A 12,991-nucleotide genomic window follows, 5' to 3' on the forward strand; every position below is an offset into this window, starting at 1 on the left:
GGCACAACCACTGGCCTTTGTTGGGAAGAACAGGAATGGGTGTTGGCAGAAAAGGGCCCTAGGACACTTGATGGCATGATGAAATGTTCTGTATCTTGATCAGTGTGGTTGGTTCTCAAGTGTGTATGCATGTGCAAACGTTTGTCAACCTGTGTATACATTTGTGCAGGTTATCAATTTATTGCTTCTCAACTCCAAATACACTTGTTTTTGCTCTGTTGGTGATACTTGAACTAGACCCTGTAAACATGTTTTCTTCTCCAGCACAAGGTTAGGTTAGTCAGTAGAGGGTGAGGGACAGACACTGCCAGGCAGAGTGGGGAAGGGGATTCTCTTGCTGTTGTAGTGTGCTTTTTTTTTTTTTTCCTCTCTTAAGGTATGGATGCCAGCATGCTTACTCTGTGACTTTTCTTTAGGACCCTGGTAGGCAGTATCTTGCTTCCACCAGGACCCCAGCGGGTGGATTCCTATGGACCAGCTGGCACCCTAGAGAACTCTGCCACCCGGTGGGCTGTAGCTACAGCCTTTCCAGTGAAGAGTTCATTTCTGTGTTCTCTCCCTTAACCTTGTAGATAGTATCTGCTCCCTCCCTTTTCTATTCCTTAGAGTTCTCCTTTTAGTAGTCAACCACCTTTTAGAAATTAATAGTTTTTTATATTAAGCGTTCTTGTTTAAGTTACTTGTGCATTTTCTTTTTCTCCTGATTGGACCCTGTTACAACACTTAATGTTTGTGTAATTTACCGTGTTAATTTTACATAACTGAAAAAATAGAATGAAATAAATCATAAGTGTATAACTTGATTAATTTTAATGACGTGAACATACAGTTCAGATATCACCCAGACTGGGGTATGGAACACGACCAGATCCCCAGAAACCTTCTTCTTCCAACTCATAGTCATTTCCTCCTCCCAGTGGTTTCTGCTGTTTGACTTCTTTCGGCACAGATTAGTGCAATGGAATCATGAGTGTCTCGTCTTGTGTCTGGCTTCTTTTTTTGAACTTAGCATTGGGAGGTTCATCTATTTTATTATGTCCATTTTCCTGTTGATGGACATGTGGGTTTCCAGTGTTTCGCTATTTTGAGTAAAGGTGCTGTTATCCTTTTGGTGGACATGTTTTCATTTCTCTCAGGTATATACATAGAAGAGGAATTGTTGGGTCAGGTAGCAGCTGCTGCAGAACAGATTTCAGAATGGCTGAAGCACTGGCCCATGTGTGAGAACTCCACTTGCTCCACCCCCTTACCAGCGCTCAGTGCGTCAGCCTCTCGGGCTTGAGATCTTCACAACTTCTAGGGGATAGGTAATTCCAATGCTGTGTAAACTCTTTATATTGTGGTAAGAGAAGAAAAACTTCAAAAGTGTTTTTATGAAGTGAGCATAATATTGATATCAAAACAAATAAATATGTTAGAAAAAAGCAAACTACAGACCAGTCTTACTTATGAATATCAATTTTGTTCCTAAATAAAATATTAGTAAATAGAATCCAGCAGCACACTCTAAGAATCATAACCTTAATTAGGTAGTATGTTTTTTTAAAGGGTGGTTATCATGTTAAGTTGCCCTGCATAACTGTGTGGTGTTCCAGCTGCATTTGTTTAAGTCTTTTGTGTCTCTCTACATTTTAAAAGATGAGTTATTGACCAAATGCTTATTTATTAATCCACTGCCATTGCCACCCCCTTGCATCCAGCAGAAGCCAGCCTCTGAGCTGTCGGTTGTCTGTGGCCAGCCTAAAATTGTAGGGCTGGCAGAAGGGAGGCCTCCGCATCTTTTTTCCACAAGAAGCCACTTGTGCAAAGGGAGGAAGGGAGTTTCATTTAGGGGCATTTTAAAGAAAATTTTGTGTTGTAGCGGCCCCTTTCTACCAGAGCAGCAGAGTATATTTCAATGACTTCTTCACGTTCATGTGGAGTAGATAGAAGTGTGAGGGAAGTTTTAACCCAAGCATAAAGTTAGTTTCAAGTAGTAATTAGTAAACCAACAGTCCATTCCATTCCATTCCATTCCATTCCAAAGAAACGTAATCTAGGACTTACATTGTACAAGTTTATATGAACTTTTTCTGTACTTAGTTTACTTGGGTTGGTTTGATATATTTAAGTTCCTCAAACACTTGTGGATCTCCCTAATGTGTATGGAAGGCTGACTAAAAGGAAAAAAAGCTGGATTCCGACCTCGTGTTTTATACCAGTATAAGTGTAGACAGATAAAAAATTTACCAAGAAATTTTATGAAACCGTAAAATAACTAAAGGAAAACATGGAGATGTTTGAAAAAAGAAATTTGACTGGGAGAGGTCTTTTAAGGATGACATAAAACCCAAAAGCTAAAAATAAACAGTATTAAAAGATAAATAAATTGGAAGAAGTATTTGCAATGTAAAGAGCTAATTTCTTTAATATATATAGAATATATAAGAAGTGCCTATAAATAAAAAAGCAAAAGGCTCTTAATAGTTCACAGGAAATGAAGTACAGATTTTACTTTGGAGACTTTTCTTTCTTTCTTTTTTGTGGATGTGTGTGATTGGACAAGCTCATGGAGTATGAAAAGATTTCCAGTTTTGATCCTTTGGAGATTGTTAATTATAGGAGCAGTAATTTTTTAATGTTTAAAAACCATAAAATATTTCACAATACAGAAAATCTTATTAAACAAATATAGACCAAATGAATTAGAAGGTACTTTTATAACCACCACCTATGTCAAGGGATATTACGGAGCCCACCATGTGCCCCATCTTAATCACAACTTTCTTATGCTCCCCCAAAGTAAGTTCTAGCTTTTATGGTAATCGTTTTCTTTATAGTTTTAGCACTCAGATATGCATCCCTAAACACTGTGGTTTAGATTTGCCAGATTTTGTTAGATATGTTGTTTTTAAGTCTTTTTTTTTTTGCGGTACGCAGGCCTCTCACTGTCGTGGCCTCTCCCGTTGCGGAGCATAGGCTCCGGACGTGCAGGCTCAGCAGCCATGGCTCACGGGCCCAGCCGCTCCGTGGCATGTGGGATCCTCCCGGACCGGGGCACGAACCCGTGTCCCCTGCATCGGCAGGCGGACTCTCAACCACTGCGCCACCAGGGAAGCCCTGTTTGAAGTCTTTTTAAATCTAGTTTTCTTCTCCCTCATCTCTTCTTTTCCCCCTTTATTTGTTGAAGAAATGGTGTTATATGCACTGTAGGGCTTCCCACAGTTAGGATTTTGCCAATTGCATTCCTGTGTTAGTTTATCATATTCTTCTGTTCCCTTCATATCCAGTGACTTGATAGGCTAAATCATATTCAGGGTCCGTTTATTTTTTATTTCTTATTTCGCAGGATTACTTTATGGGTAGTGGCGTGTTTTTTTATCAGGAGGCATATAATGTCTGGATATCTCATATTTTGATGTTAGTAGCTATCATTGCGCAATGTCTGGATCCATTAATGCATTAGGAGGTGGAATTAGTGTTAAGCTAAAACCATTCTTATTCACTTATTAGCTGAAATTTTTCTGTAAGGAGAAATTTCTCTTCATCTTCTATTTGGTTACCCAGTGGTACAATTCATGTAAGAAAGAAAGGATAGATCCTGGATTCTTTCCCTTTATTTACTGGTTTTCAAAATTGAGTGATTTCCTGTTATCCTCTAGAGATGACCACTTAAGTTTTCTTACTATTATGAACTCTTGGTTTTACCCATTTTGTGTGTTTCAGTCCATTATGGTTATATTTATTGACTCAAATTGGCTCATCTTTGGTAGTGGGAACATCTTTCAAGTTGACTCCTTAGACATATTTGACATAACTCTAGTAGTTTTTGATAGCTTCCTTGACATCTAGAAATGACGAGGTGTTCCAGGTTTATCTTGTACATTTCCAGCTCCAGACCTGGAATCAGTCATTTCTTCAAGGAACCTGGTTTCTTTTAACAGGAAATGGTATTTCAGGAATACCGTTTGTGTACTAGGGATGCTCATTGCTATTGGGTTGTTTATTGTTTCTAAGCTTTTTTTTGTGAATGGGGCTAGGAAATACAAAGGTGTGTGTGTATATAGTTTCTGTAAAAGATAACGTACCTTCTGAATTAAAAAAATACTTCAAATATAATCCTACCTCTTCTTTCAGCTGCATCCTTTTTCTTCCATATTTGAATCCTGATTTTTAAGGACAGTGATGATAGAATTAAAACATCACATAATTATTCATTTGCGTTATTCCACATCTGTGACCACAATAGCTGTAGTTAACAAAACTAAGTATCACCACAATATGATTACTGAAAAGTTGATTTTTTTTGCATGTTTTCCCATTTTTTGCGATTGTACTATGTCCACATTGTCAGAACATATACCCATTATCTATTCTAGCCTCTCCTTTATAACCCTTGTTGAAACTCAGTTCTACAAATAAGTATTTACTGCTCACTGTCAGCTCTTATAGTGGCTTTTCTTTAGTGATTTTAGATATCTGAGGCTTGTTCTCTAGTAGATTCTTATTCCCTTTTCCCATTTCCGTGTTGATAACACTTTGAAGTCTTTAGATTTGAAATTTAACTGAGTATAGACTCTTTGGTTCAGGTTTTCTTTCCTTGAGTCTTAAGTATGTTACTTCCTTTTTTTTTTTTCTGGCATAAAATGTCGCTGTCAAAGTGATGACAATATGATTTTACTTTCCTTATAAACTATCGTTTTTTGGCCTGCATGCACAAAGAATATTTTCTTTTACTATTAAGTTCAGTAATTTTACTAGACTAGGCTGCGTCTTAGTGTTGGTCATTCTGGGTTGATTAGTATGTGGTGTGATCTTTCACTTTGGGGTTTCACTTTTTTTTTTGGTAAGTTCAGGAAAGTCTTTTTGAATTAAAGCATTTAAACTGTCTTAATAAGGAAGACAGTTCCTTCTTACAATAAGGAACTCATCAAATAGGACATTACTCTCATGATTTGATAAAGCTGGATAAAATTTAGAAGGCATTCATTTTAGTATTTGGAAGTACTGTGTGGCTTAGTTATTTCTTTTACGCAATCTACTGTAGCGCTAAAAGTCACCTTTTTTGGTGTTTTGAGTCTGGGCTGTCATGGTTACACCTGAAATTCCATTCAGGAAAGTTTTATAATGATTACAAACATATTAAGAGAATTAGTTGATATGAAGAAATAACGGACACACTCATTTTGAAGATTCTTTTGTTAACTTAGAGAAGATGTAGACAATGAAGATGCATCAGTATTCTGTAGGAAAAAGTTAAATTTAAAAATCCCCAATAAATTAATAAAGAGCATTTGCATAAACGGAGTTGTGTATGTGGAGTGATATGGGTGGATATTTGCTAAAACAATTTCCAATCTAATGTAGTACGTATGTATTTAGAATATCTAGGCTCAAAACCAAACTACTTATGCAAATTGTCGGATCTTAACAGACATCTTTCAGCTGAATAGCCATTTCAGATGTTGCAGACTGCCTTACAGCTCTTATCACCCTCTTTACTGTATCTCTAAGGGAGATACAGTAAGGGAGGATCTCTAAGGGAGATCCTGTAGGGAACTACAGGATCCTAAAAACTATTTGTTTTAAATCTTTTTCAATTAATAGATTAAAATAGATTAATCTGAGAGTTTGAAATCACACACACCACACATACACACAGTCTGGTTCATGCTTTCTTTTCTTCAGTCTTAAGTGTGTTACTTCCTTTTTTTCTGGGCCACTGGGTTCATACCCTTGCCCAAGAACTTGGCCCTTACTCTACAGCTTGCTAGCCTTGCTGGTCACCATTCCTGACCCACCCTTCCTTCACTCAGTGAAGTAGGTTATGTCTAAGGGCACTTAAAGCCCAGAGAGAAGTGACTTGTTCAAGATCACCCAAAACTGGCCTCATACCTACACTCGAATCTAGGTCTTTTCGTTATAGACCTGTGCTCTTTTCGCAGTGAAACACTGCTCTCCATGAATGCTATGCTAAGCTTGTCTGTTAGTAAGTAAAGTAAATAGGAATTCATCTCCAAAAGGATAGTTGGTGAGAAGGGAAACATACAGATGCTGGATATCACCAGCTTTGCCTTTTCTGTGAACCCAAATGACTAAACAGCCGTAATTTCTCCTGGTCACTCCTTCATTATGGTGACTTTTGTAATTGTGGGTCATGTTGGTGAGGCTTTGGAGCCAGGGAATCCTCAGTGCAGATTTCTATTGTTCAGCCACTTAGTAGGTATGTGACCTTGGACAGGTTGCTTAACTTGGCTGAGCCTTAATTTTGTCATCTGTAAAATGGGGATGATAATGTAATCTTCATGGAGTCGTGAGGATGGATGGAAGCCTATGTGTAAAGCATCTACTGTCTTGCCATAAATACTCTTTCCCTTTCCTCTCATGTTAACTGTCTTGTGTTTTCAGTGTCTATTGTGTTCTTATCCCATCAACATTGACCTTTGTAAACTCCTCATTGCATTTGTATAGAGTATGCATTCTAATTGGATGTACCTTTCCCCCTCAGCTTCATAGAGCAATTCTTTTGTTGTTGCTAAATAGCATTTTTAGTCATAGATGATGTTATACCACTGGAACTTTAAATATTTTCTTGAAAGTAATTGCATGGATCATTTTATTTATTGCTTCCTCTCCTAAGTTAAGAGATAATCAAAAGGATTGAGCACGTATAAATTATAATTAACAGATGTCCTTTATTTAAGTTTTGGAGTAAGTAGGAATTTGAATAGCATCTTTGTTGCACAGAAGCTTTCCTTAGTGAAAAGGTTTTTAGCACTTCTAGGATTATAGTATTGAATGTTGCTTTGTTTTGTATTATAGTGAAAATGCCTCGTGTAAAAGCAGCTCAAGCTGGAAGACAGGGCCCTGCAAAGAGACGTCTTGCAGAACATTTTGCAGCCGGGGAGATAATCACTGACATGAACAAAAAGGAATGGAAACTAGGATCATCCATTGGCCAAGGTGGCTTTGGTTGTATATATCTTGGTAAGTGTATGACTACTTCTAATTGTCAGTCCGAAGATGTATATGCTTTGTTATCAAAATATTGATAGTTTCTTAGTTGCAAACTTTTACAGGATGTTTCTAATAATCTACAGTCAACAAAATATTGTATAATTAGGCAAAAATGCATCTGTGACCTGGGAGTGGAGAAGACAGTTGATTTAATCACAGTAGAAACAGGATGAAATATCTGTAATATTGTCATTAGTGAGCATATGGCTTTAGATTTTTAAGATATTCTATATAATATTAATCTCCTTTGAGACCCAAAGAAAGCCATAGCTTTCTTTCCCCACCTCCACCCAATTAGGATGTATTCCCTTTGTTTTGGTTTAATTTGGAGATTTTCAGATCTTTAATAGGTGTGGATTTACCTTCTCTTTTGATGCAACCCTAATAGTCATCATAGTGGAATTTAGGAGAATGACCTAGAAGTTGCATATTAGGCCTGAAATGTGCTATTTAATTAGCATACTTACCCTGAAATCTGGGGGGACCCATTGTGGAACCCTGGGATTCTGTAAGTTAACTAATTGGTTGATTTAAAACATACTTTACATGATGACTTCTAAAGCTGTCTGCTCCACCAGGAACGTTCGTAGTGACACAGTGCATTTCATGATTGCTTTTGATATTTCTTTCTAACTTTTCCGTTATATATTCTTACTCCACCTCTAATCTTGATTTAATTGTTTGATTTCTGCCATGCGGTTTATAAAATTTTATTTTTAGCAGTGAATGCTTTTTTATTTTCAAGCAACATCTTAACTCAGAATACTAATATTAATACTAGATTAGCGTCATGTGAAAACTTAGTAGAGCTGTACTTTTTCGGGTCCCACCCCAGACCTACAAATCCCCACCTGTAGGAAATGTGATTGAACAAGCCCTCCAGGAGATTCAAATGCCTGGGAAAGTTTGAGAACCACTGACATAGATGAAAGAGCAGCAGCTCTTACTCAAGAGGTGTCTGACTCAACCGGGACCAATGGGCTGTAGTTGGTTAGCTGCAGTCTCTAGAGGTATGTTCATGAAACATAGTTTAAAAACCAGCACTTTACTGTATTTTATAATCTCTCTAGGTTAGTGGCACCTGTCTTTGGGGAAATAGTTGTTGATTCTTTAGTTTTGTTTGGAACCAAACCCATTCCAGTGAACAAGGCTATCTGACTTAAACTGAAAGCCCTCATAAATCATGAAAGGTTAGGGCTATATTAGCCAGGTATATATTTTTGACCTTGTGATTTAGAGATGGCAGATAATATAAGCTCTCCCTACCACAGAATGTGTGGACTTAGGACATCCTGTATTAGGGATGGGAACTTGTCTTAAAGCAAGCAAATTCTTCATTTTGTATTATTAGTTAGTTTGCTTTTGTAACCTTTGGCAGAGTTGCAGCTTGCTTTGCATGTGTGCTAGCTGTTTTATTTGTGTTTGTATTTATCATCAGAAAGTGCCACCTAATAATATTTTTTAAATCTAATGGTTTGACACATTTCTGTGGCAAAACTTTGCTTTTTAAAACCTGGATCGATCAACCTGGAGAAGGGATTTGCTTTAATACTGCTGCCTCCACTTTATCTCTCTGCCCACTGACACCAAAACAGCCGTATTCAAGATCATCAGCAATTTCTAATGATAATTTTCTACTGAAAGGTTGCTTCTGAATTTTGTTTAGATACTTTCTGCAGCATTTGATACTGTTCATCTTTCTTTCACATAAAAGTTGCTTCCATTGCCTTTCATGATAACAGTACTTTCACCTCTGTTTTTCTCCTACCTCTCTGGCTATGCTAAGTCATCTTGGTAAGTACTTCTGTGTTCTCCAGCTTTCCTTCCTTGGCTCACTTTTCCTTCTGTCTAGTCTCTCCGAGTGATCTCATCGAGTCTCTTGGCTTATGTTACTGTCTCTTTACTGCTGATTTCCAGATCTTTTATCTGTGGCTAAGGACGTGATCCCCTGAGTCCAAGCCCATAGCCAGTGAGTGGCCTATAAGGAATCTCTATTTGGATGACCCACAGGCATGTCTAAAATTTATATCATCCTCTTTCATCTCGTGATTCTCTTATGATCAGGAGAGGAGTATCTGAATGAATGACACCTCTCAAGCCAGACTGGGAAGGCATTCTCAAGTATTGCTTCACTCGTGTTCCCAGTACTTCATCTGGTCCTGTTGCTTTAACTGTCTGACTTCTCAGATCCATTGATTTCTCTCTATCTCTGCTGATACTGCCTTAGTGCAGGTCATTTTCATGTCTTGTCTGGATTCTCACTATGGCTGTGAATTTTCTCTGCTCAGCCTTGCCCCCTTGCATCCTATTATTCACGCTGTGGCTTGAGTGATCTAGTCTATTTTAAACTTCTTTAATGGCTCCCCAGTGCCCTTAGGATAAAGTATCAAACTTTGAGAATGGCATACCAGACCCTTCACGTAGTTTGGTGCCTATGTAACTTTTCTCTTCATCCCTTTTATTTCCTCAAAAATCTGTTCTTTGACTATCATGCTGCCCTTTGCCTCTTGATCTTTGTGTGTGATTCTTCTTTTGCTTCATTTTTCCAAAGCTGAGCTTAGGGCAGGTGCTATCTGTGTATAATACCCCTCTGTTAACCCTTTCATAGTACTTTCCATGCTGCCCTGAATTACTTTTCTTTCTTCCAGGATAAACATGTCCTCCTTGGCAGTGAGACAGTTCTTCTTTTTATTGTTTTCCTAGTGCCTGGCATATTTTGCAGTATGTGTTGTTTGAATGAACTATTGAACTTCCCTTTTGCCCCTTTTCTCATTCGAATTGTGCAGTATTATTGGGATGCTATACTTATTTTAATATTTTGTGCACTAAATGCTGATTTTAAAAAATTTAACCTTGCTTTATTATTAATTCAGTATCTAAGTGATGTGTTCCTTGGGGCTGTTCCTTAAGGAGCTCAGGCTTATTCATTTGCCCATTTAGCCATTTTTATGACTTGGTGTTCCCTCTGTAGTCTGAAGTATTTTAGCTTCAGCCTTTTCACAATACTGCTGCTTCCCAGCTGATTGGTGGTTTCTTGGTTTCCTTTGCCTGTCCCTCTTCATCTCTTCAGCTTCTAATGTGAGAATGCCTTAGGGCTCAGTCCTAGGATTTCTTCTTTTCTCTGTCTGCACTCATTCCCTAGGGGTTCTTCCATTTTCATGGCTTTAAATGAATAGCATTTCTATCTTGATGACTCTCAAATTTCTTTCTCCAACTTGGACCACTTTTCTGAACTCAAGACTTGTATGTCAGCTGCCTATTTAACACCTGAACTTGGATGTTTAATAAGCATCTCAAACTTAAGGCACCCCAAAGCACCAGCTCCTCCTGCAATTTTCTCTGTCTTAGTAAGTAGCAACTTTTTCTTTCCAGTTGCTCAGGCCAAAAACTTGGAGTCATCCTTATCTCTTTTTTCCCCTCGTATCCTCTATAACTAATTCATGAGCAATTCTTGTTGGCTCTCCTTTAAAAATACATCCACAATCTGACCACTTATCACTGCCTTGTCTGCTACCACTCTGGTTCAAGCCACCACCATTTCTCACCCAGAGTGTTGTAGTAGCCTAACTGATCTCCCTGCTTCTGCCCTTGCCCTCCACCCTCCATTCTCCACAAAGCCGCCTGGAGAATTCTTTAGAAAATCAAAGTCTGAGCTTACCATTCCTCTCTTAAACCCTTCCAGTGACTCGCCATCTCAATCATAGCAACAGCTTTAGGTCACCTATCCATTTCATTGTATTTGTTCTCTGCTGCTTTTCTGATCTCTGACCCCTGTTACTTTCCACCTCACTTACTCTTCTCCAGCTACATCAGGGCCTTTGTGCTGGTCGGCCTGGAATGTTCTCGCAGATATTTACGTGGCTTATTCCCTCACAGTCTTCAGACCAGTGCTTCAATGACACCCTGTCAGTGAGGTTTCTCTTACTAACTTGCAACACTCTCTACCTTCCCTTCCTGCTTAATTTTTCCTCTCTAGCACTTACTCCCATCAAACATACTTTATATTTTAATTGTTGTCTGTATCCTACCACTGAAATGTTAGTTTCATAAGGGTAGAGATTGTTTTTTCCTGTTTACTGCTAAATCCATTTCCTGGAAACGGGCATGTAGTAGGTATCTGGTAAAAAATATGTGTTTAATGAATATGGGCAACCTTATATTCCTAACTCAGCATTTCAGGGCAACTGTGCTCCTTTATTTGCATGAAGTAAAATGATACCACATTAAAATTATTCTGGATGGCAGTTCAAAGTTCTCGTGCCAGTATCCTGAACTGTTGATCTTGATGAATTTTTTTCTCCCAAACGAATGTTTTTTAGAGCTTTAGCTCCCTCTTTTCTTACCTTCCTAATGCTCCTTAAAAGGATTCCCTAGTTTGTTAAATTTAAGAAATTGTATCAGTCATCATCCTTTTGGGAATTCACAGCATACATTAGCATATCAAAGGCCATGAGTACTTTTGAATTAAAGAAGTCTTTAACTCAGTTTTTCATACTTAATTGATCATGTTGAAGATAGCAATTGTAAGATGCCTTCCAATTTCAGACATATTAAATCGTGAAAAATTTTAAAATTGATGAAATATACAGTAATGATATCCTGAGACACACATTTGGGAACTGAAATTTATTCTATTAAGAGGTTATAGATACACAGATCTAAATACTAATAAAGGGTTAGTAACAGGCTATTTATAATAATGCGACTTCTTGTTCTGATATTACATATGTCACTTTTTCAAACAGCTGATGTGAATTCTTCAAAATCGGTGGGCAGCGATGCACCCTGTGTTGTAAAAGTGGTAAGGAAATATTTCAGCTGATTGTTTTCTTTGCTGTTGATTTAGTTGTAGTATTTATTTTGTAAAACATTCTTTTTGATAACTAGAATTAATTAAACCATAAGTTACTACATTTTTACTAATGTTTCATAAATACTAAATGAGACACAAAAGTAGCTTTATAGTTTTAAATAATTTGAGTTCAAAAATTCTCTCCCCTCTCTTTTGAGTTAGAGTGGCACTAGTATCTGTGGAAAAAAATGAATGAAAGCCTGGAGTTTTGCAGATGTGGAATAAAAATATTCAACTCATTCTTTTTATTTCAGCTGTATTTACAACAGATGAGATGCTTTTTATATTTATATCCTGCAAGACTGTACTACTTTAATGAAATTTTATTGTATTTTATCTTGCATTTGCTTCTGAACTTACATTTGGTCAATTTTTTCTTTTTATTTCCAATTATCTTTCCTCTCCTTTCATTTTAGTAAATGAAATTATTTATTTGTGGCCACTTTGAAACTTCTTTTTGCTATACTGACGTTGAAATTAGTTTGTAATGAGTGAAGGTAGACAGTATCCTGTCTAACGTAGGCATACTCTGAATAGCCAGGTCAATTTATATATTGGTGCACTAAATATTTTAACTACTATTTAAACATTTTAATGTTTTTTAACTACTATTTTTAGTAGTTAATTTAACTACTATTTTTTTGTTAGGATGCAAGGTAGTATGCATCTTCTTGCTTGCCAACATTTGTAAGTCCCCTCTTTCACAGTTCTTTAATACATGTGAAGAACATGTTTTTGTTAAATAGAAGAGGTAACAGGGTCTGTTATTTGGGCAAATTACCACATAAGTCCCCTCACCCTGCTTTATTTTCCTAAAGGCTACAGATTTTCGAATTAGAATCACCCCAAGGTCTTTTGGTTTGATTTGTTTTATTTTACTCTCTTTTTAATAAAGAATATATTTGATCTCTTAGGAGTTAATAACTCTTTTGGGCCTGAATTGTTTTAGTGATTGTTTTCACCAACTTTTTATTCAGGCATAGTTTTTCCAAGGAAATAAATAAACACAATTTGAATACTTTTGACAAATGCATATACCTGTATACCCCAACCCCTATTAAAATATAGAGCATTTCCATCATCCCCAAAATACTACTTTTGTCTTTTTCTGGTCAAACCCCTAATTTCCCACACCCTTGGAGG

At 37.2% G+C, this 12,991-nt stretch overlaps 1 protein-coding gene across 9 annotated transcripts in view; it reads left to right on the plus strand.

Annotated features, from left to right (window-relative positions):
* Positions 1-12,991, plus strand: part of VRK1 (VRK serine/threonine kinase 1) — a 77,969-nt gene that overhangs the window by 25,943 nt on the left and 39,035 nt on the right. For 7 of the 9 annotated variants that reach the window (XM_030883416.2, XM_060295260.1, XM_060295261.1 and 4 more), the window contains exons 3-5: positions 1,137-1,307; positions 6,802-6,966; positions 11,742-11,797. In XM_030883416.2, the coding sequence (XP_030739276.1) occupies positions 6,807-6,966; positions 11,742-11,797 (216 nt within the window). In that variant the 5' untranslated portion in view covers positions 1,137-1,307; positions 6,802-6,806. The remainder of the gene's footprint in view (positions 1-1,136; positions 1,308-6,801; positions 6,967-11,741; positions 11,798-12,991) is intronic. The other 2 variants (XM_060295258.1, XM_060295257.1) reach the window with 1 other exon arrangement.

This window comes from Globicephala melas, chromosome 2 (genome assembly GCF_963455315.2).
Source record: "Globicephala melas chromosome 2, mGloMel1.2, whole genome shotgun sequence".
Classification (NCBI taxonomy): domain Eukaryota; kingdom Metazoa; phylum Chordata; class Mammalia; order Artiodactyla; family Delphinidae; genus Globicephala; species Globicephala melas.